This window comes from Eufriesea mexicana, unplaced genomic scaffold (genome assembly GCF_001483705.2).
Source record: "Eufriesea mexicana isolate 0111107269 unplaced genomic scaffold, ASM148370v2 scaffold620, whole genome shotgun sequence".
In the NCBI taxonomy this organism is placed as follows: Eukaryota; Metazoa; Arthropoda; class Insecta; order Hymenoptera; family Apidae; genus Eufriesea; species Eufriesea mexicana.
In genome coordinates, this window is record NW_016908778.1 from 543,092 (window position 1) to 564,569 (window position 21,478).

The window sequence follows — 21,478 nt, forward strand, 5'->3', positions numbered from 1 at the left end:
AGCGGCAGAGATGAAAGAAAAACGATCGAGCGAATGACTAACTTCACCCTATTACTGACGGACTTTATTTACACGATTTTCTCTCGCATAAAACGAATCCACGTGGAACAGATATTTCGCGTAAATTGAGAGATGAGTGTATTTTGTATTTCACATATCTTTATTTCATATATTTGTGATTTTATTAATTTATTTCATTAACTGTTTTTATTTATCCGTCTTCTTGATTTTGTTTCCTAACCTATTTATAATGCTAAAATAAACAGCAATAATATATTCCACTTATTGACAAATATATCATACATAGAATTTTTACTCACTAAATTACACAACTGTGTGTGTATCTTACATCTTATATATAAAAAAATAAAATTATCTTTGAACAACTCACCAAGTTTATACTTTCAACACTATTACCTTTGTATCACTTGATTACCTTAAAAATGATTAAGAAAATTAGAGTAAAATATATACAGTTGGGCAATACTAATTAAACACAATGCAGAATCCACAGTATTGTATCAAATCATGTGGTTACTGAATGTTCAACACTAACTGCAAGATGTCATTGATATATAAAGTATTAAGTAAAAATTACTTCATTGTAATTCTTGATACAGTGTAGGTGATGAATGCCCATCTGTTACACCTTGAGCTGCTAATTCAGCTAATGTTCTTTCAAGGTAACTTGTGTCAGGATAACCATGACCAGTTGTTGATGGTCCCAACTCAGTCTTGTGATGAATTTCATTCCATGTTACTACATCTTCTCTCCCAGTTGTTACCGACCGTCCAATTGTAAATATTAGTCTTCGTTCAAATGCAATTTGTAGTAGTCTTAAAACTCTACGGCCTAAATTATTATCTGGAAGATAACATATTCGTGGAAAACCTACAGCATAATAAGCTTGACCAGGATTGGGATGTTCATTTCCTTGAATTCCTGATGGAATACTGAAATAAATCATTTCAATTAATAAAGTAAGTATTATATTTTTTTTATAACATAAATATCAATATAAAATGAAAGTTATAAGTGTTAATAAGATTTAATATATAATACAATAAGATTTTTAGATGTTTATATCTCTAATTTCAATTACTAATCAAATTGGTTTCAAATGTTTTCTTATATGTGTATTGTTTTTATTAGATAATGTATATAATGTATATTGTCTATAAATAACAGTTCTAAAATAATAGTTCTAACTTTAAATATAAGTATAATGTATAAGAGAATCATATTAATTAAGTATGATTTATAATTAATTTTTGAATCAATGCATGAATCTGTAATAAAAGAAAAATATTGTCAATGCTACATAAAAGGGTAAATTAATAAATAATATTTAATTAATTTATAATTTTAAATTAATAATTAATCATTATTACGAAAATAAATTTCAATGCAGTTTATACATGATTATTATATGATACTAATATTTTACCTCATGGCATTAACATGTAGTTTTTAGTTATTAAAATTTTTAGCCTATTATTGCTTGACTACTGATTTTATAAAATTACAGAATTTTGCTATTATTGTATGTATGTATGTTTTTAATGTTTATAAGCTCTTGTTATAACTTGTTCTTTGTTTAGCATTAATTTTGGTATTCAAAAAAGATACAGTATATTTTTTTAAATATATTCTATTTACTATTTTGTGAAAATATGACAAATTTTATATCCTGTTTTGTATCCTTAATTGTCATAATCCTAATAAAGTCTTAATTTACAATATATTTCATTTAAAAAGTTTAAAAAATAGAATAATGACAGAATGTTATTCCTAATTAATAAGAACAATTCTTGTCATATTAACATGACTATCAAGTATACAACTTGATGTATACGTGAATATGTATTTATATATAATAGTATGTTTATTTATTTATTAATAACTTAACACATAAGAAGAATGGCAAATAAATTATAGAATTTTTCATTTATATAGCTATGAATAAACATGTTTGAATATTTTTTTAAATATAGACTATTATTAAAAATAATTTGCTATGATAATATTATAAAATAATTTAATAAAAGTAAAAAAATAGAAAGGTTTCCAATCCACTTACTCATAAGTTATCTGAATCGTATTTGTATTTGGGAAACCAGGCAGTGCTCGAGGTATTCTTGTCCAATTCATAGTTCCAAGAGGTTGATTTCCTCTTTTCTCTCCATAAATTAAACGACAAACAGGACACTGTATGTACATAGGAGGTTGTTGACAACTGAGCATTGCATTCAAACATGCTAAATGTAATCTATGCTTACAGCGAGTCAACTCTACTGTTAATGGTTCTGGCATACCAAGACACACAGGACAAGAATCACAATTATCACTTTCTACTACTTTTACATATTGAGAAATAACATCAGACTCAGTGTCTACACCTAAACAAAGTAAGATTTAAGATATAATATGTTATACAAAATTGCAAAAAATAATTTAAAGAAGTAATAATGAAGTTGTAAAATAAAGAAGTGAAAAAGAATAAATAATAAATTACCCAAGATAGAATCTTTAAAAGCATCATCACTTCCTACACTACTGTCTAATAAATCTATTGGATTTTCATGGCTTAAATATGTAGAAACTGTATCAACACTTGGTCTTCGCCCACTCTTTGTACTACTAGAATCTACATCCAATGCACTATCCCAAGTTTTCCTTTTTTGTCCAGATTCAATAGTTGTAATTGAATTATTATTTTCTACTCCATGTTTATTACTAAATATATTAAAATTACTCAAAATAACACGTGCTATATTTGATGGACCAGTATCTCCACTTTTACCCTAATAACACAAAATTTACATTGTAAAAGTATATTCAAATTAATAATAACACTTATTTTTACCTTCTTATTATTCTTTTTTGTATTTCCTGTAGATGACTTTTTATGTGTAATTTTTGTAGTTAAATTTTTAACAGCTGTAGATGTCACCTTCTTTTCAGAAATAACCTGTAATTCTTCTAAAGCAACTTTGACTAAAGGATAAGGTGCTTGTTGAATTCGTCGTATTGGCCTTACGTACCCAGTACAACAGCGTACTTGAGTTAAATTACAAAAATTTATAATATAAGGAAAACCTAAATATGTCTTAGAAACGTCAATGGTTTTATCACCCTAAAATGAAAAATTATCATAAATCTTATAATTATAATTAACTTATAATTAATACTTTTAATAAATTGATAATTTTAATTACTCTCGCCCATGCTTCTTCTATAAAGCATTGAACTTCCATATCATATGTATGCCAATCATCTGTATCACCAGCCCATTCCCATTTAGCTCCTTTTCCAGCTGGTGAACTTGGAAGATAAAATTTTCTTCTAACGTTATGAGTTTCATCACTATCTTCACTACATTGTGTTTTAGTTTTTAAATTTATATAATACCTATATAAAATAATAAAAATATATATTTTCTATAATATAAGTAAAAATAATATTCCCTTTAAAGTAATCTTAAAAAAATTTTGAAGTAATTTGTATCATTAATAATGAGAGTTTAAATATAATCATATGCAAAAGTTTCTTAATATTTGAAATTTTGTTTTAAAAGATATTAATTAAATTAAGACTAAAAATTTGTATTTTTTCAATTGGATTTTATTAAAACTTAGGTACAACATGTTATTAATATTAGTAAATTTAATATTAAATTATTTATGTTAGTTTCCTTAAATAATATAATGAAATGCAAAATTAAATGGAATTATGATTCCGTTTATGTTTTATATAGTTTTTAAAATATTTTTCTATTTTATTATAATTTTCTATTTATTTATATTTATAAAACAAAAATTGTCAAGCCTACATGTACTATAATTTTCGTTTACTTAAAATGATATATGTAAATTCAAACCTATCCAAATTTGGATCTGCATCATTTAGAAAAACTCGAGTAAGTTTTTTGCAATGCGCTCTTTCAAGATGTTGCGATACCGCAGGACTATAAGGTCTCCATCGTCCGTGACGATTTTCCCATTCCCACACAACAACAGCATGACCGTGTTCTTGCGCCTGGGCGTTCATCTTCTTACTTAAGAATTTCACACAAACGTGCAACACACACTTGCGCAGTGAAAACGTGGGAACATTTTCAAGTCTTCCACGTTCACTCTAATTCACCTCACTATACAATATACACACGTTCACACATATACACAAATAAACATATATATATTACTCCATTTATATATATATAGATATATATATATACATGTTCGCGAAACAAACATTAATATTAGATATATTTGTTTTGTTTAATCTAAATTATAAAATTGAAATATTACATAATAATGAACTTTAAGAATTAATTGAGGAAAGAAACATGTTAAAATCAACGTTATTCCACATCGTTTTGTTTGCAATGAAACGTAACGCGAACAAATTGACCTGAAGTCGACATAATTTCAAACATCGAGTAATCGACATATCGATAATCGACTTCGAATAAACATTTAAAAATAACTATTATTTAAATTCATATAAACATTATAAGAATGAATTAATGATATTTTGAAGGGTATTTTATTGTTTTTAGTATTGTCTTGTAAAATTAAATTTTTCATAAAAGTTGAAAAAAAAGGCAGTAGTTTTATTATTTAATACAAATTTTGGAACATACTAATATAACTATTTGATATTTATTTGTTTTATTTATTGTTTCATTTGTTATCAATAACATTTTATTAGCCAATAATATTATTTCTATAAACACAATTTACATAACCTGCATAAAAATCTATACCTATATTTATGATGCCAAGCAAGTGTTCGATTCGGGTACCGTGTATACAATTTTATCGTTTATAATTTATAAAATAAAGATTTTTTTGTGAAAAAGGAGATTGATCTTAAATTAATATATTTGAGAGTAATAATTGAACTTGAAAACAGTAAATGAATAATATTTCTTTGTGCTATTATTGTATAGAGATTGTCCAAAGCGTGATTAAATTACTTACATAAATTTAATTTACTAGTTACTAATTTTAAATGAACTCTGAAGACACCAAAAAATTAATTGTTTGTGTTACAAATAATTATTTGATAAAATCATACAAATTTATTGATGGATATATTTGTTCTATAAATTAACATAGGTTAGCTTCTGCAGTTTTTCAAAAATATTTCAGATTTTGAAGAATATTTCATAAAAATGGATGTAGAAAAAGTTGCTGTATTTGCTAGTGTAGGATTTGCAATAGCTATTGCAGCATTTATTTTATGGGGTCCAGCTCCTAAACCTAGGAAAAAAGGTATGATAGAAAATATATTTAATTATTAAACATTTACTAGAAGAAAAATGTTTTATTGTGTTTCATATTTCTTTTAGGGAAAATCATTGGAATCAATAATTTAGGATATACTTGCTTTTTGAATTCACTTTTACAAGCTTTAGCTGCATGTCCAATTTTTATTGGATGGTTAAAAAAACATCATAACAATAATGGAAAAGTTAATTTCATTTCAACTTTACTGTCTCTTTTTGAAAGTATGTTGGCATTTTTAGTGAAACATCATTTATTTTATTAATTTATTATTATAAAAAAGTTAAGTGTACATATAATAAATGATATTTTGAAGGGTATTTTATTGTTTTTAGTATTGTCTTGTAAAATTAAATTTTTCATAAAAGTTGAAAAAAAAGGCAGTAGTTTTATTATTTAATACAAATTTTGGAACATACTAATATAACTATTTGATATTTATTTGTTTTATTTATTGTTTCATTTGTTATCAATAACATTTTATTAGCCAATAATATTATTTCTATAAACACAATTTACATAACCTGCATAAAAATCTATACCTATATTTATGATGCCAAGCAAGTGTTCGATTCGGGTACCGTGTATACAATTTTATCGTTTATAATTTATAAAATAAAGATTTTTTTGTGAAAAAGGAGATTGATCTTAAATTAATATATTTGAGAGTAATAATTGAACTTGAAAACAGTAAATGAATAATATTTCTTTGTGCTATTATTGTATAGAGATTGTCCAAAGCGTGATTAAATTACTTACATAAATTTAATTTACTAGTTACTAATTTTAAATGAACTCTGAAGACACCAAAAAATTAATTGTTTGTGTTACAAATAATTATTTGATAAAATCATACAAATTTATTGATGGATATATTTGTTCTATAAATTAACATAGGTTAGCTTCTGCAGTTTTTCAAAAATATTTCAGATTTTGAAGAATATTTCATAAAAATGGATGTAGAAAAAGTTGCTGTATTTGCTAGTGTAGGATTTGCAATAGCTATTGCAGCATTTATTTTATGGGGTCCAGCTCCTAAACCTAGGAAAAAAGGTATGATAGAAAATATATTTAATTATTAAACATTTACTAGAAGAAAAATGTTTTATTGTGTTTCATATTTCTTTTAGGGAAAATCATTGGAATCAATAATTTAGGATATACTTGCTTTTTGAATTCACTTTTACAAGCTTTAGCTGCATGTCCAATTTTTATTGGATGGTTAAAAAAACATCATAACAATAATGGAAAAGTTAATTTCATTTCAACTTTACTGTCTCTTTTTGAAAGTATGTTGGCATTTTTAGTGAAACATCATTTATTTTATTAATTTATTATTATAAAAAAGTTAAGTGTACATATAATAACCATTATGTTATTAAAGAATAAGTTGTAATATAAAAAATTTATTTTTTGATTAAACACAAGTTTATTAATCTCAGTAATATATGATTATAAATGATAGATATAAGTATATATTACATTGACAAGATAACACAATTAAAATGTATAAACAAGATGTAATGTTATCAAATGTTCTCTATTAGAAATCAATGGATATGCAGAAGACGTATATGGCGATGTAACGCCAGTTGAAATTATTTCATTACTTGGTAATCAATGGAAATTTGCATCTGATCATCAAGATGTACATGAATTATTTCATGTAGTTCTTAGTGCATTACAAACAGAAATTCAACCTGGAAATAGGGTATGTTTAGTAGGGCAAGTTGAACATTATTAATCCCTCAGATATAGTAAAGTTGTGTTTCTTTCTTTGCACAATCAATATATATATAAAATGTATTTCTGTAATATTCTCATGTGACTCTAAGTTATACTATTTTAAAATTTTTCTTCATTTACTATATTTATTATAAATAAAGTGGACAATCAAATAATTATTTAATATATTATTTTTTTAAACTAATAAACATGAAAATATCTTAAACAGAAGACAAGAAGAAGAAAAGCATTTTGAGTTCAATGATTACGTGATAAGCATTATAGAATGATCAATACTCATAGATCAGAACATTCTACCTGAGGGGTTAAATCTAAATTATAAAAAATTCTTAAAAACATATTATTATTCAGTATTTACAATATATAGAATATTTTAAAAACATTTTCAAGTTTTTATGTATTTCTAAATTCTTAAAGTGGATAGTATAATTGATAAGTTATATATATTTATAACAATTATTTCAGAAAGGTTGTTTGTCTGATGCTTTACCACAAAGTCCAATAATGAAAACAGATACAAAAAGATTTGGTGATCCTTTAACATTTAGAAGTGTATCTTGTTATGATATTGTATCAGCTAACAAAAGTCCTAACATTCCAAATGGTTTTGATAGAAATTGCAACAGTCATGTTATGTCTTCAGCAGTGTCCATACCAAGTATTCCTATGGTATATAATAAGCCAGGTATAATCCTTGCTAGGTCTTCAGAATTGCTTTCAAAAAGTGTTGGAATTGAGGAAAGTAAAGAATCTTTAAAACAGTGGAGCTCTTTATGTGCTATGCCAGTTCCTAATGCTCCACCAATAGTAGTAGAAGTACACCCATTTTCAGGATTATTGACTAGTCAATTACAGTGCAGTTGCTGCACATGGAAGGTCAGTTTTTTTATCTTTTTATTATACTTTTACTTTCTTTTGATATATTATATTTAACTTGTAAGAAAAAAATAAAAATATTTTCTGTAGTCTGCAGTTCATTATGACAAACTTGAAACAGTTTCTTTGTCCTTGCCTCCTTTGAGTCCATATATTAAATCACATCACACATTGGAAGAATTATTAACACGTTTTGTAACCAGTGAGATTATTCAAGATGTACAATGTGATGGATGCGAAATGCGTTGTTTAGCTACAAAAACCTTAACTCTAGGCAAACTTCCTAAATGTTTATGTTTACATATATCAAGAACTATGTGGAGCTGTTCAGGAATACCAATTAAGAGAAATGATCCAATAAAGTTTCCTGAAATATTGACTCTAGATCCTTACACTTTTACGGAAACAAGAAAGAGAAATGCACAGGTATGATATATATATATTATATAATAAATATGTATTTTTGCTTACTACATATTTAATATGAAATATAAATTAATAGGGTGACCCTGAAGCAACAATGTTACTTATTAATCGAACTACACTACAAGATAAACACAAGTATCAACTACGTGCAATTATAGAACATCGTGGACCTGTTGATTCTGGACATTTTGTTTGTTATAGACGCGGAAATAAGATCAATCAATGGTTATATACTTCAGATAATGTAGTTGAGAGCATATCCTTGATTGAAGTTTTATGTGCCACACCATATCTTTTGTTTTATGAGCGTATTAACAGTATATAAAAATAGTTAGTAATCAATTTTAGTAATTGCAGCAAATTTAGGAATGATGACTCAAAATGTAATAATGCCATGATTATGATGGAATTTAAGAGACTGAATGTGTCTAATAGTAGCTTCTATATTCCTATTACAAAGCAGTTGAAATTAATTCATTTGTTAAATGAATGGAAAATATTTAAATTTATGTAAATTGTGTACTAGAATTCATGTTTTTTAGAATGTTAATGTATATCATTTTTATGTAAATGATATATAAAAAAACAAGAGGAAATTAAGTACTTGTTTATGAACAAGTTTAATACTATAATTTTCAAATGTAATTAAATACAATAAAATTTTTAATTAGATATTTTAAAATACCATATCTATTTAATAAATTATATACAACAAAGTAGTTGACATTTAAGGCTAACAACATTATAGAATACCATATACACAAGGTATTTTGCTTCACTTTACAGTTTGAATTTATCACTATCAGAATTAAAATACAAGAATGTTTCTTGCAAAGGTTTCATAGTATTGTAGGAATCATTGTATGGTATAATAATACTTTTGTTATATTGGAAATAGTTAATAAGATAAAAAGAATTTCTTTTTCATGGAATGTTATTTTTATCTGTGTAACACAATAGCTACTTTGAAAGTAAATTTAATAATTTGTAATATGAAATTTTCCAAGACAAGAATTTTCTTGACAATTTTCCAAAAAAATGCTGTATTTATTTTGGTGTGTCACAAAATTAATGTAATTTTGTTTACATAAGATTATTGAGATTATACTATTTAAAAATAGTAACAAAAATGCTAAAAATAATGTTTTGTGCCCTTTGGATTGAAAGTCATATCAATTGATTAGTAAAATCATTATGTTTAACATTTTTCAATTACAGTGTAATACAGTGAAGATGTAATGTAAAAATCACTTACAACATAGCAAAAAGAATATATTATTTATTGCAATAAATACGTGATAATAATTTTCGGAAATAATACGTATTACTTATTTAAGAACTCAGTATTATTTAAAATATTTTTATATTAATAATGATTATTTTGAATACTCGCGATAGACTTTAAACATAATTAGAAATATACGTGACAATTATAAAATGTTGATAAACAAATAAACGTTTATGGAATTGAATATTAAACAGAATATTACTTCATAAGAATGAGAGAAAATATTTTATTTGTATAACTTTTAGTAAACTTTGTATTACAGGCTATTTGATTTGTCTTCAAAGTGTTTATCCTATACTTAAATAAAATATAACATTCCATTTAAAAAAACAAAGTTGATTACTTTATTTCATTAATTCTTTCTACTAGAATAAAAAATACAGTATGTTGATCCTTATAATACATGGAAACTTTTGTTGGAAACATTTTTATATTTTTTATTATAACGAAAATATTTCAAATAAGAAAGGTAGGTGAAACACCTTGTATATAAAATATTATAATATAGTTTATAGTATATAGTTTAATTTTGCATTAATTGCTTGCAAAATTGCATAAATTGTAATAGTAAAACTAAAATTAAATTGTGCCAAATCAATCAATCGTTTTTACATATAAAGTATACTATTATTAGCCTTAGAGTTTGAAAGTTTAATTCTAATAATGTACTTCGAATGAAATGTACTATTAAGCAGTTGAAAAAATAATAAATTCAGAGTTTTAATCATTTTATTAGATGGTGTACAGTGATAATTTTACATACCCTTTGTATTGTTTCTAAATTTATCTATAATTATTATCTTATATGTAATATTGTAAATCATTTTATTTGTACTTTCTTCTTCTTTTAAATAAAAGTACAATTATGTTTTTATAAAACTATAATATATTTATAATTATATCATAGTAAGATTAACTTTATTTTTAATTCTAATAATTTTTATACAAAATTTTAAACTACTATGAAAATAAATCAGTGAAATTTATGTAAATTAAACCAAATTTTTAAAATAATAGAAAAATTAATTTTTCTAAAACAATTGGCAATATAATCTCTTTTCTTATTTAGTATATATCTTATGTGAGGTTTAGACTTCAAAGCAAATATTTGCTTCTCTGTGTCATTGAAATAAGTACTTTTCACAGAAAAATTATTGTGAATTCATTGTTTAGGTATTCTTTGTGGATAAGAAATCAATAGGATGTTTTGCTTTTTTAAGTCTTTTTGAAATTTCTACAGTATATATAGTTCCTGTTAACTAGTCAGAGTGACTTTCTGTCTTGTACTAATATCGTATTATGTGTACTATAATTTCTTCTGTGATAATTAGGATTTGTAGATCACTCCTTATTTGATCGTTTCCACCATTCTTAGGATAATGTACTGCAGTACCTTATATTGATTTTTTCTGTTTCATCCATAATTTCAATAAGATGTGATGCTGTAGGTTACTTACTACTTACTTTAATAGGATATATAGTTGCACCTATAATTGCTGTGTTATTTACAAATATATATAGTTTAGTTTTACATATGATAGGTATGTCAGCATTAAATAAAGTTTTCAGTATTGATCTGAAGATACTTTCCTAAGGAACTGCTACTTTTATAAATCTGATGTTAGAACGAGTGCTTTTAATTGTTACATAAAAAAAACCTATTTGTTAATTACCTTTGAAGAATTTCATTTGTATGTATGTATTTGGAAAACTTGCTTTTGATAATTTCTAGTAGTCCTTTGTGTCACATATTGTCAAATACCTTTTCTATATCAAGCAATAGTGTTGTACAATATTGTTTTATGTCTATCGCTTGTACTAAGTTATTTACTATTCTGTGTTTGGTAAACCATTGAATGTTTATACCTAAATATATGTTCAGGAATAAATTGTTTATCTGGTATAGTTTCTTTCATTTTGTTAAGTAATATTATTTCAAATATTTTTGATAGTAAGGATAATAATGGAATAGATCTGTATGATGTTATTTTGTGTGGATCCTTACCGGGTTTCGGTATCATGGCAATTTTTGTAATTTTCCATGTTTGGGAAGTAATTTAGCCTTAACAAAGTACTGTATATTATTATTAAAAATCGAATTGCCTTCACTGGGAATTCTTTTAATATTCGATCGTTTAATAAATCGAAGCCAAATGATTTGCTGGTTTTGATTTTTTTAACAATTTTCAGTATTTTTTTTGGTGTGATGCATGGTGATGGTCGTGGAATCGATGTATTAACATTTGATGTATCGACTGTTGTGGCCTACAACTTGTCGGTTCTACTGGTTGAATATCACGTGGAATAAAGGTATCAACTAAGTATTGGGTTGTCCGAATAATTCGTGCCGATTTTGAAGGAAAATTGAAACGCAAGAGATTTAAATTTTAGTATACACTTATTAAATTATATAGGTGCCATTCTGTTCTACAACCTTTCTCCATCTTTCAGGCAATTTGATAATTCCGTCCTTCCAGAATCTCTCAGGTTTCTCAGCGAAAAACTTTTCTATGTGATTTTTTATCTTGACCAAAGAGTAAAAGTTTTTTCCATTAAAGGAATTTTGTAATGATTGAAATAAGTGGAAATCAGAGGGCGCGAGATCTGATGAATATGGTGGATGGGGTAGAACATCCCAATCGAGCTCCAACAATTTCTGTCGAGTTATTAAAGATATATGAGGCCGCGCATTGTCCTGATAAAAGACAACGCCTTTCCGATTCACTATTTCTGGACGTTTTTGTTCAATTGCTGTCTTTAATTCGTCTAATTAGGAACAATACTTCGCTGAATTTATCGTCTCGTTGTTTGGTAAAAGCTCATAATACAGGATTCCTTTCTAATCCCATCAGACACACTTTGGATGACCTTTGGATGAAGACCGACTTTTGGGATGGCTAAAGGTGATTCATTCTGCTTTCTCTAAGATCTTTTTTGCTTAACATTATTATAAATGATTCATTTTTCATCCCTCGTACTTTGCTTCAAAAATGGTCACCTCATTACGTTTATACATGGAAATGCGATCCATCAGATTTTTCTCAGTTAAATCATAGGGAACCGGTACATCAAAACGGTTTATACAGCTAACAATAAGCTTCGCAAAATGCTCGTAGATGGTGGATTTTTACATATTTCACATTTCTGATAATTTACATGCAGTATAGCGTTGATCATTCTAAATCAGTTTTAATCTACTTGCGGTTGACAACTTTAAAATCTAGCAAACCACTTCCGCATAGTTCTTTCAGCTACAGCACCGTTGCTATAAACAGCGCATATCTTGTTTACCGCCTGTATGGCATTTTTGCCATTCCGGTAAAAGAAAAGCATTAAATGTCTAAAATGCTATTGGTTTTCTTCCATATTCAAAGACGTATAAAACTGACAAAAATTAACGTATCGTATTCAAATTTTTTTTTAAATACCTGAAGTACCGTCTTTTACAATATATACACATGTCATTTGTTTTCAATCGTTCTGATATGTTCAAACCTGTTCTTACGCCACCTATCAAAAATCGGTATAAACTTTTTGGAATACTGAATATTTCGTAAATTGTTCGGTCTTATTTTGGTCACTTCTCAACCAGGTCTCGTTCGAGGTTTTTAAAAATACATTTTGAATGTAAAAATTTACAGTTAATAGGAATAATGCATTGTATATTTGTTTATTTTATTATATTCGTTTATTAATCATTTTTGTCTCTTTATTTTAGTGTAAAATAATATTAAGAATAACTTGCAATAATTATTTATAAAAATACTGATATACTTTTTTACAATAATAAAACTAATATCAATAAAACAATTTAAAAGTTTTTTATGAAAGTTCTCTTGTAATTAATAATGAGAAAGCGCCCTCGATAAATTACTAACACTCGACCAAACTCAAGTTGCATTGGATATAGGTTTGGAATGATTGAAGAGTGAATGATGTATATGTGGATACATTTTGAACTAACAAACAAAATGTTAATATTTTAAAATAATATTCATATAAACTTTGTTGTGGTGTTAATATATAATATAACTTATAACACCATATATATGTATGTGCGGAATAAATGTAAACGAGAATAAATTTATAGGTTATTATAACATTTATAAACTTTTGTAAATATTAGAATTTCAAAATTTATTACGTTATAATCTATCTTTACAACGTAAATATAAAGATGCCTCATTTCGTAAGCACTAAAGATAAGATTGTGAGTATATATAAATAATATTATTATAAGCTTTTATAGTTTTGTAATATTATGTTTTGATTTTTTGGCAGGTGCAAAACATGGATGATATTGCTTCTGATTTTGCTTGTCTCAAAGTATCTGCATTAAAGAAAGCTTCTCGCATATCAGGCAAGGTGGACAGAATTACAATTGGCCCTGATTCTACAATAAATGAAAGTGAAAGTGAAAATTCTGAAAATATAGAAAATGAACAAAATTCTTGTAATATTACAGTTCCACAAAAATCTATTCATTCTCAGAGTAAAATTTCTATGCAGAATGGAATTCCTTTTTCATTTAAAAAAATTCTCCTAGAAAGTGAATATCAAAGAAAAGAAGAAGTTCAGGTAATATAGATCAGTATTTATTTTATATAATTTATAATATAAATAATATACATGTGATGATAGTTAATTAATTCTGATATATTATTTTATTGTCTGTGATATTTAAAAAATAACATTTTATAATTGAATATAAATGTAGATAAGTAATATATTATTTTTGTTATAATTTATGCTAAAAGTATAATTAAAGAGTTTTAAAAGACAAATACAGTTTTGAAATAAGGTATTTTTAATAATGTAATCAGATTACTTTTATTACTAATATACATATTTTCTATTCGTATGGCATACTTTCATTAATAGTAGAATTGCAAATAAAGCTTTGGTTTGCAAAAGACTTTCAATACTATATATTGAATTTTATCTATATATACCACACATATAAGATAGTATATCCATTTATTTATGTTTTTATATATTACTGTGGCTAGTAACCAGATATCAATAACCAATATGCAGAGTTTAATGTACTGTTGAAAGTTTTTTACTAATATTTCAGAAACTAAGAATGATTATATAGAAAGAAAGCAAGTTATTTGTAATATTAATTGCTACATCATATTTAGAAATGAAAAAAGTCCATAAGCAGATACCCTTTAACGACTTTACTATTAACGAAAATATACTGCACAAGTAAGAAATGTACACATTAATAACTAAAATAATATAATAATATTATTAAAGATATCTTGTTTCAAAACTGTACTTGATATAGAATAATAGTAAATAATGCCATTAATTATATTTTTAACTAATAGTATTCATTAATTAGAGAAGCTTTTTAAGCGCAGCTTGAATAATATTTTTAGAAATGGTTTTTTGTCTTTTTCTTTTCTCTTTTAACAATTTAATTTACTTTTACACTTAATTATATCACAGAGTTACAAAGTTAATGCTTTATAATTATTCAAAATAAAATTTTAAATATGACAAAGCTTTTATAACTAGCAAAAATACTAAGTGTACCTATTTTATTAATATGTTTCATTATATTCTGTCTTTATAAAAATTAGAAACTTTAAGTGAATAGAGTTTAAGTTTAGTTTAAGTTGAGTTTAAGTATGCTAGCTATAACGAAAAAACAAGAAACAATTACTATTGCTAAAATGAGATAACAATACTTAAAAAGCACAATTTTATCACTATGTAGTATGAATCCAAATGCCTGATCAACTATATACAATATATTGTTAAAATCTTGATGTCTCATATAACAGCTACTGTTTGTAGAATATGTCATTTGGTTTTGTTACCTAAAAATATTTACAAACATTTCGTATGAAGCTCTTACCTATGTATCCCTCAAAGATTGTGACTATCACTTATTTTTTTGCTTTTTGATGCCTGTAGAAAGAAATTGAACGTCATTGGCAACATATGAAAGAAAATGGAAAAGCTATACAGGAACATATAGCAATATCACGTTCACATATGGCTAGGGAACGTGAACGCAAAAGTAAAGAGAATTATGCATACATACTAGCAGAAGAAAGAATAGCAGAACAAGAAGAAATACATAGGAGGCATGAACGACAGAAAGAAGTTGAAGAATATCGAAAAAAGATTAAAGAAACAGAAGAATTGACCAAGAAAATAATAATTTTGAGAAATGTATATGCTGTAAATTATCATGATATTATAGCACTTTCTGAAAATTGTAAAGATAAGAATTCCTTTGCTATATTATTATCCTCTTATGCTGAAAAATTCGAAGAGTTACACCAGCAAATGAAACTTATAGATGAAAAAATTAAGGTAAAAAGTAAAACGAGAGAATATTATAACATATATAATATTGCAAACATACGTACGCGCGCGTGTGTGTGAGACTTATATATATACATATATATATTGCACTTTATTTACAGACAGGTGAAATAACATCTGTTGATCTGAACATTGTAGTAAAAGTGGTTTATCAAAGTGAAGAAATGTTATGTGTGTTTAGATCAGAAGTAGGTAAGTTGTTTTCTTACTCTGTTCATATTTATACATTTTTATGTTTTATATTCTATTTCTTTTTTTTTTTTATATTTATATTTATATATTTACATAAAATATATATATATTTTAGATAGAATAAATGCTCAATGTGATGTAAATTTAAGTGAAACAAAAAATACAATACATTCTCATGCACAAGTAGAAGATTCACAGGGACAAGAGATTAAAAGTAGTGAAACAGTTTGTGAGACAATTATTCCAGAACAAGTAAGTATAAGTAATATGCAAAACAACGATGTACAAGAATGTAGAGATGAAGAAAAACAACAAAATTTACAAACAGAAAACATAACTACTTCAAATATATCACAAGTGACATTTCCGATTATTAATATAAAAGAAAATGTATCAACTACTGAATCGGAAAAAGGTAAAATAAGTTTGTTATAAGTACGATTTATGTTCTTAATAAATAAATCAGTGATAAATATATTTCTTCTTTCTTTACAGATCACTTAGATGGTTATGTTGATAAAGAATTGTTACAAATATATGTAAATAGTCAAAAATTTTTAGAAGATTATGTAAAAAGTTTTGATGAATTTTTACAATCTCCAACTGAAAAAAGCTTTAGATTTGAAATTCAGAAAGCAATAAATATACCGGTAAATACAATATCTGGCATTAATGAACAACATTTGAGAGATAAATATGAAAGGTTGCATAATCTTCTTAAGGGCACATGTTGGCCAAATGTTAAACAACATCCACAGGGGACAGCCTACTGTAAAAATATCTTAGCTAAAAAAATAGTTGTATGTAATTTCATATAAATTTTATATTGACATTAAGTGTATTAGATTATAAGATGTTTGATATATAATTTGTTTTAATAGAGTCAAGGTGAAACACTTATTTCAAGTAAACCAAAGATGGCATTTCCTATTGCTGCTGTAATTGTTGCCCTTTGGAACGATCATTCTGATTTTGGTGATTTACTTTTGTCACATTTTCATAATGTCTGTCCATTTACGGTTCCTGTCTTTATGCCAAAAATAGTAGGACAGTCGAATGAAGATTATTATAAACTAATGGGTTACAAATATGCTGAAGATGGCACAATTGAGAAACATGATAAATTTTTGAGAAGGATGTCTGGTTTAATGAGATTATATGCTTCTATCACAATTACAACTCAAAGGAAAGGAGTTAATAAAAGTAATCCTCATGGACTTCAAAATGCTTGGCGATGGTTGGCTGCTATTTTAAATATTGGTAATATGACAATCTAAAAAGATAGAAAAAAAAAAAATTGAATTTTTAATCATACTCTATAACATTATTTTAGAGCCGCGTAAAGAAGTATCAGATCTTTGTGCAACTCTTTTGTTGGATATGTTTGAAGTTGCTGGAAGTACATTATGGGTTGCTTATCCAAAACAGTTTCATAAATTGCTAATTTTATTGTCGGAAGAATATTATCCACGCATGCAAAATGTAGGTTGTATCGGTGGTGGTCCATTGGCACGACTTGAAGAATTTTTGAGAAATAGTTTAGCAAAAGGTTCTATAGCCCCTCCTGAGGGACAACTTCCTCCAGATTTTTGGTGATCACAGTAATGTTTAATTAGTTTTTGCACTTTGCATTACATAGCTTATAAAGTTTTGGTTGTTATTGATACATGTGAGACATTGTCAGATATTGCGAGAGCTTGCTTGTGAAAAAGTATTTTAAACAAATTTGTATATATGAAAACTCATTGTTTGAATATCATATTTATTAAATCTTTAATGTGTGAAGAATAAAAATGCAAAGAAGTGTAAAAACAATAAGTGATGTATGTATAATTACGCGTGCGCCTATAAATAATACGGTAAGAATAATGTAGTCTTCAGTAATACGGTACACTTGTAACTACTGATTTTACGCCACCTGGCTGCTTGTACAATTGCTCAAAATTTGTTGTAAATCCAGTAAGACCAAAAGGAGCAAATCTATCTACCCATTCTTTGTGCTGATTTATCTTTAATAAGTAAATTGTAATTTTCCTTCTGAGTGAAACTGAAAATATGGTAAAAAGTAAATTATAATTCATCGTATAAAAAATTAAAGCATGAATGAAATACAGCATTTTATATTTATCTTTTTTCTTCAACTTTACATACCTGAAAATGCCCTGTTTGTCATGATACGGTAAGGTGGTAAGGGTCCTAAACTTGTTAAAATATGAAGCGAATCAATTCCCGGTAATGTGTTTTTATGACATTTAATAACAGGAGATTCTAAAATTCCAATGTCTGCTTGTTTTCCTGCAACCATTTGCAGCGTAGCGATCTGTGTGTCAGCATCTGAAAATTAAATTTGATTTATTTTTTTATTATTATACATCGATAATAAGAAGTATAATTTTATTGTAATATACGAACCAAGAATGTTGCCGAAGAAGGCTGGGCTTTCACCTTTGGTATGTAAATAATTAAATAACAATGTTGCTGCTCCGATGTTTTTCTTTCGATCTGGAAGGGAACATCTATAACCACGAAGATCTGTAATGTCCTGTGAAAAAAATATCAGGTTAACGTGTTTATATTTTCAATTGTATCGTATATTTAAATTTCATTTTTACTTCTACATGTGATGCACGATCTGCAGCCACAACAACATCGGCATAAATACACGGTGAATTGCTTTTATTAAGATAGTGTTCAAAACAGAAACTTGCAGACAGAAGTTTACCATCTTCCCACTTTTCACTTGCTGGTAAAATAGCTGAAAAATATTAATTATTATTATTTATTTGTGAACTAGTTTACATAAGTATAATTTTCAATGACAATGAAAATAAGAAAAGAAAATGTCAAAAGTATATCGATAGTAGCACGTGATAGAAACTATAATTTAGATGAGATGGAAACAAATAAAATTTACTGGAATATAATAAATAAGATTATAATCTTGTATGTACAGATTCAGTCATATTTTTCCTTATTTATTTAAGGCTATTCGACATTTGGCGATGGCTATTATTATAGAGAAAACATTTAGTGTAAGTAAATTATCATCCGTATAAACAAATTCGTATGTATAACATTAAAAGATTTTCATCAATATCTCGAAACTTAAATATCCAAAATTGATATTTTACATTTAAGATTTCCTTACTTTTCTTTAACAAATTTTATTATATTAGTGACTTTACCCTAAATTTGTTTATTTTCTTCCCGGTTTTAAAAAAATGTTATATTTTTGCATAGAACAAAATTTGATAAAACTGTAGAATGCATGGACAGATTCCAATAATTTTGAAGTATGTTATAAAGAATGGGATTTTGAACAACTTTTATTAAAAATCGCTCGGCCTTAATTTTCGAGTTCTTTGCAAAAATTTTTCGTACTACTCATTAAACTCTGCCTGGATGTGTGCGATGACACAAAGTTTGGAAGGGAACAACTGCTTTAGTATATATAACGGGTGGGCAAAAATGATCACAATAGATTTTTTTTATACATTGTTACATAATCACGGAATTACTAAAAATCGTATTGATAATTTTTACTTTTGACATGAGAAATTTTACTTTTTTATATATATACTTTTAATATTTTAACTCACCACTGTATATATATACTATATAGGTGAAATTGAAACAAACTCGTAATTTTAACTCTTTTTAGAATAATAATATTTGATTATTTAATATAAACATATTTTTAATTCCAAATATTCTATACGAATCAATTGAATTTTAAATTCAATACATGATATTAATGAATTGTAAATGTCATGATTCAATAATCAAATAAAAATATAAATTTTTCAAAAAAATAACTGGCATTATTTTTTATTTTATAAAACATTTATTAATAAAAAACATGTTTGTCTCATTAATAACTCATTAATAACTCATTAATAACTTACTACTAATAGTAACAATGCAAGATAGAGAAAAATTTTTCCAATAAAAAACATTCAGCTTCTAGTGTTCTATTACTCTTTATTGCACAAAATATCTTAAGAAAAGCTCTATTTAAAAAGTAACAAAAATATTGAAATTTCAGACTTGATTTTATCCCTTAAAAAAGAATTGCCGTGTATGTTTTTCATTATGCTCTACATGCATACAAATTTTCATTATAATCAGATTTTTAGGTTAGGTGAATTTTTTTACGAAATAGTCTATGGATACTGCTGTGCGCCATTGTATAAAATAAAAAATTACCATTAACGTGTCAATTTAAAAATGTTTGCGTTTTGATTGTCATTTTATATTGCGACCTTTTAATTACTTATCAATAGTCAGCAAGCATTGCACACGTATCTATCTTTTCGTAATCATTTTTTCCCATTTTAGAAATGTTTATTATTTACATCGTTCAGATTCGGAGGGTACAAGTCAAATGTAAAAAGTGAATTTTGAATGACATATTGCAGCCAAGATTTTGGCACGTTTTTAATAATTTTTGAAAAATGGAAACATAATTTTCTGATTTATATTCGCCGAAGAATTTTTCCCTCGTTTTCATGAAAGAATCATAGATTATTTTTTTTATTTTAATTATTTAATTTTTCTATAAATGTATTATATTGCGGTAAGTATTTAATTTTGGGGCCAATGAAAATGTTTTCTTTTATTTTATTGAAAGAAACGAACGGAAATTTGGTTTTTGAGTACTTATATATTGGACTCGATTTATCCATTGTTTTCATCGAAGTTTTCATGATCGCTAATTTAATACGCAAAGACGCCAAATATATTTTTCGTGGTTGAATTAAATTATTATATTTCATATTGCTTTTTCCTGGATTTAATCTATGCCATGACTTCAATCTTTTATAACATAATATTAATTTCTGTTTGAAAGGCTAGCAATTATGCTACTTTTGGATCTGCACTTATGTTTCTAGTATTCGATTCTGCACGACACTTTCTTCAATGACTCGTACTTTTCTTTTACTTTCACTGAATGTGCAGTTAGAATGGAAGGATGTATGTACATTTCCGATATTTAATAACACTGTTTCTAAACAATACTGTAGGATACCAAAAGAAATCGCGAATCGGCTATTGCCAACAAAAACAAATTGTAAACCGATCGATATCTTCTAGAAGCAAATCGAAAAGTTATTCTATATAACAAAATTAAGTTGCTTGACTCCTCTACGGGGTGGTGAAGCGTAGGTTAAGGAAAGCATAAAAGCGTGGTGCTTGACAACCAAAACAGAGTCCTTTGAAATCGGTTGTGACCAGCACAAGCGTGAGTCGCTTAGTGTTGGAAAGAGAGTTTAAAAGAGTGCGTCTTTGTGTGTTTTCGTTATCTTGGTGTTC

At 26.3% G+C, this 21,478-nt stretch overlaps 4 protein-coding genes across 4 annotated transcripts in view; 2 read left to right on the forward strand and 2 right to left on the reverse strand.

Moving 5' to 3' along the window:
- Positions 1-599: 599 nt before the first annotated feature.
- dx (deltex E3 ubiquitin ligase) lies at positions 600-4,129 on the reverse strand. Its single transcript, XM_017898135.1, has 6 exons — positions 3,882-4,129; positions 3,220-3,412; positions 2,868-3,137; positions 2,517-2,805; positions 2,082-2,400; positions 600-954 (listed from the first exon to the last, which is right to left on the reverse strand). Exons 1-6 carry the CDS (start codon positions 4,049-4,051, stop codon positions 600-602), a joined length of 1,596 nt encoding a protein of 531 aa, XP_017753624.1. The 5' UTR covers positions 4,052-4,129.
- Positions 4,130-5,852: 1,723 nt separating this feature from the next.
- Positions 5,853-8,691, forward strand: Usp30 (ubiquitin specific protease 30). Its single transcript, XM_017898136.1, has 7 exons — positions 5,853-5,869; positions 6,223-6,345; positions 6,423-6,581; positions 6,840-7,003; positions 7,504-7,914; positions 8,005-8,340; positions 8,417-8,691. The coding sequence occupies exons 2-7, from the start codon at positions 6,246-6,248 to the stop codon at positions 8,663-8,665; spliced, it is 1,419 nt and encodes a 472-aa protein (XP_017753625.1). The 5' UTR covers positions 5,853-5,869; positions 6,223-6,245; the 3' UTR covers positions 8,666-8,691.
- Positions 8,692-13,682: 4,991 nt separating this feature from the next.
- On the forward strand, positions 13,683-17,774 carry Gle1 (Gle1 RNA export mediator). The gene is made up of 8 exons (XM_017898126.1): positions 13,683-13,838; positions 13,910-14,206; positions 15,557-15,961; positions 16,075-16,165; positions 16,281-16,580; positions 16,661-16,965; positions 17,047-17,425; positions 17,499-17,774. Exons 1-8 carry the CDS (start codon positions 13,806-13,808, stop codon positions 17,759-17,761), a joined length of 2,073 nt encoding a protein of 690 aa, XP_017753615.1. The 5' UTR covers positions 13,683-13,805; the 3' UTR covers positions 17,762-17,774.
- Positions 17,775-17,909: 135 nt separating this feature from the next.
- The window catches only part of LOC108546201 (uncharacterized), a 39,017-nt gene continuing 35,448 nt past the window's right edge, over positions 17,910-21,478 (reverse strand). The window contains exons 5-8 of the mRNA XM_017898167.1: positions 18,778-18,920; positions 18,578-18,707; positions 18,317-18,499; positions 17,910-18,212 (exon numbers count right to left, since the gene is read on the reverse strand). Of these exons, the coding sequence (XP_017753656.1) occupies positions 18,043-18,212; positions 18,317-18,499; positions 18,578-18,707; positions 18,778-18,920 (626 nt within the window). The 3' untranslated portion in view covers positions 17,910-18,042. The remainder of the gene's footprint in view (positions 18,213-18,316; positions 18,500-18,577; positions 18,708-18,777; positions 18,921-21,478) is intronic.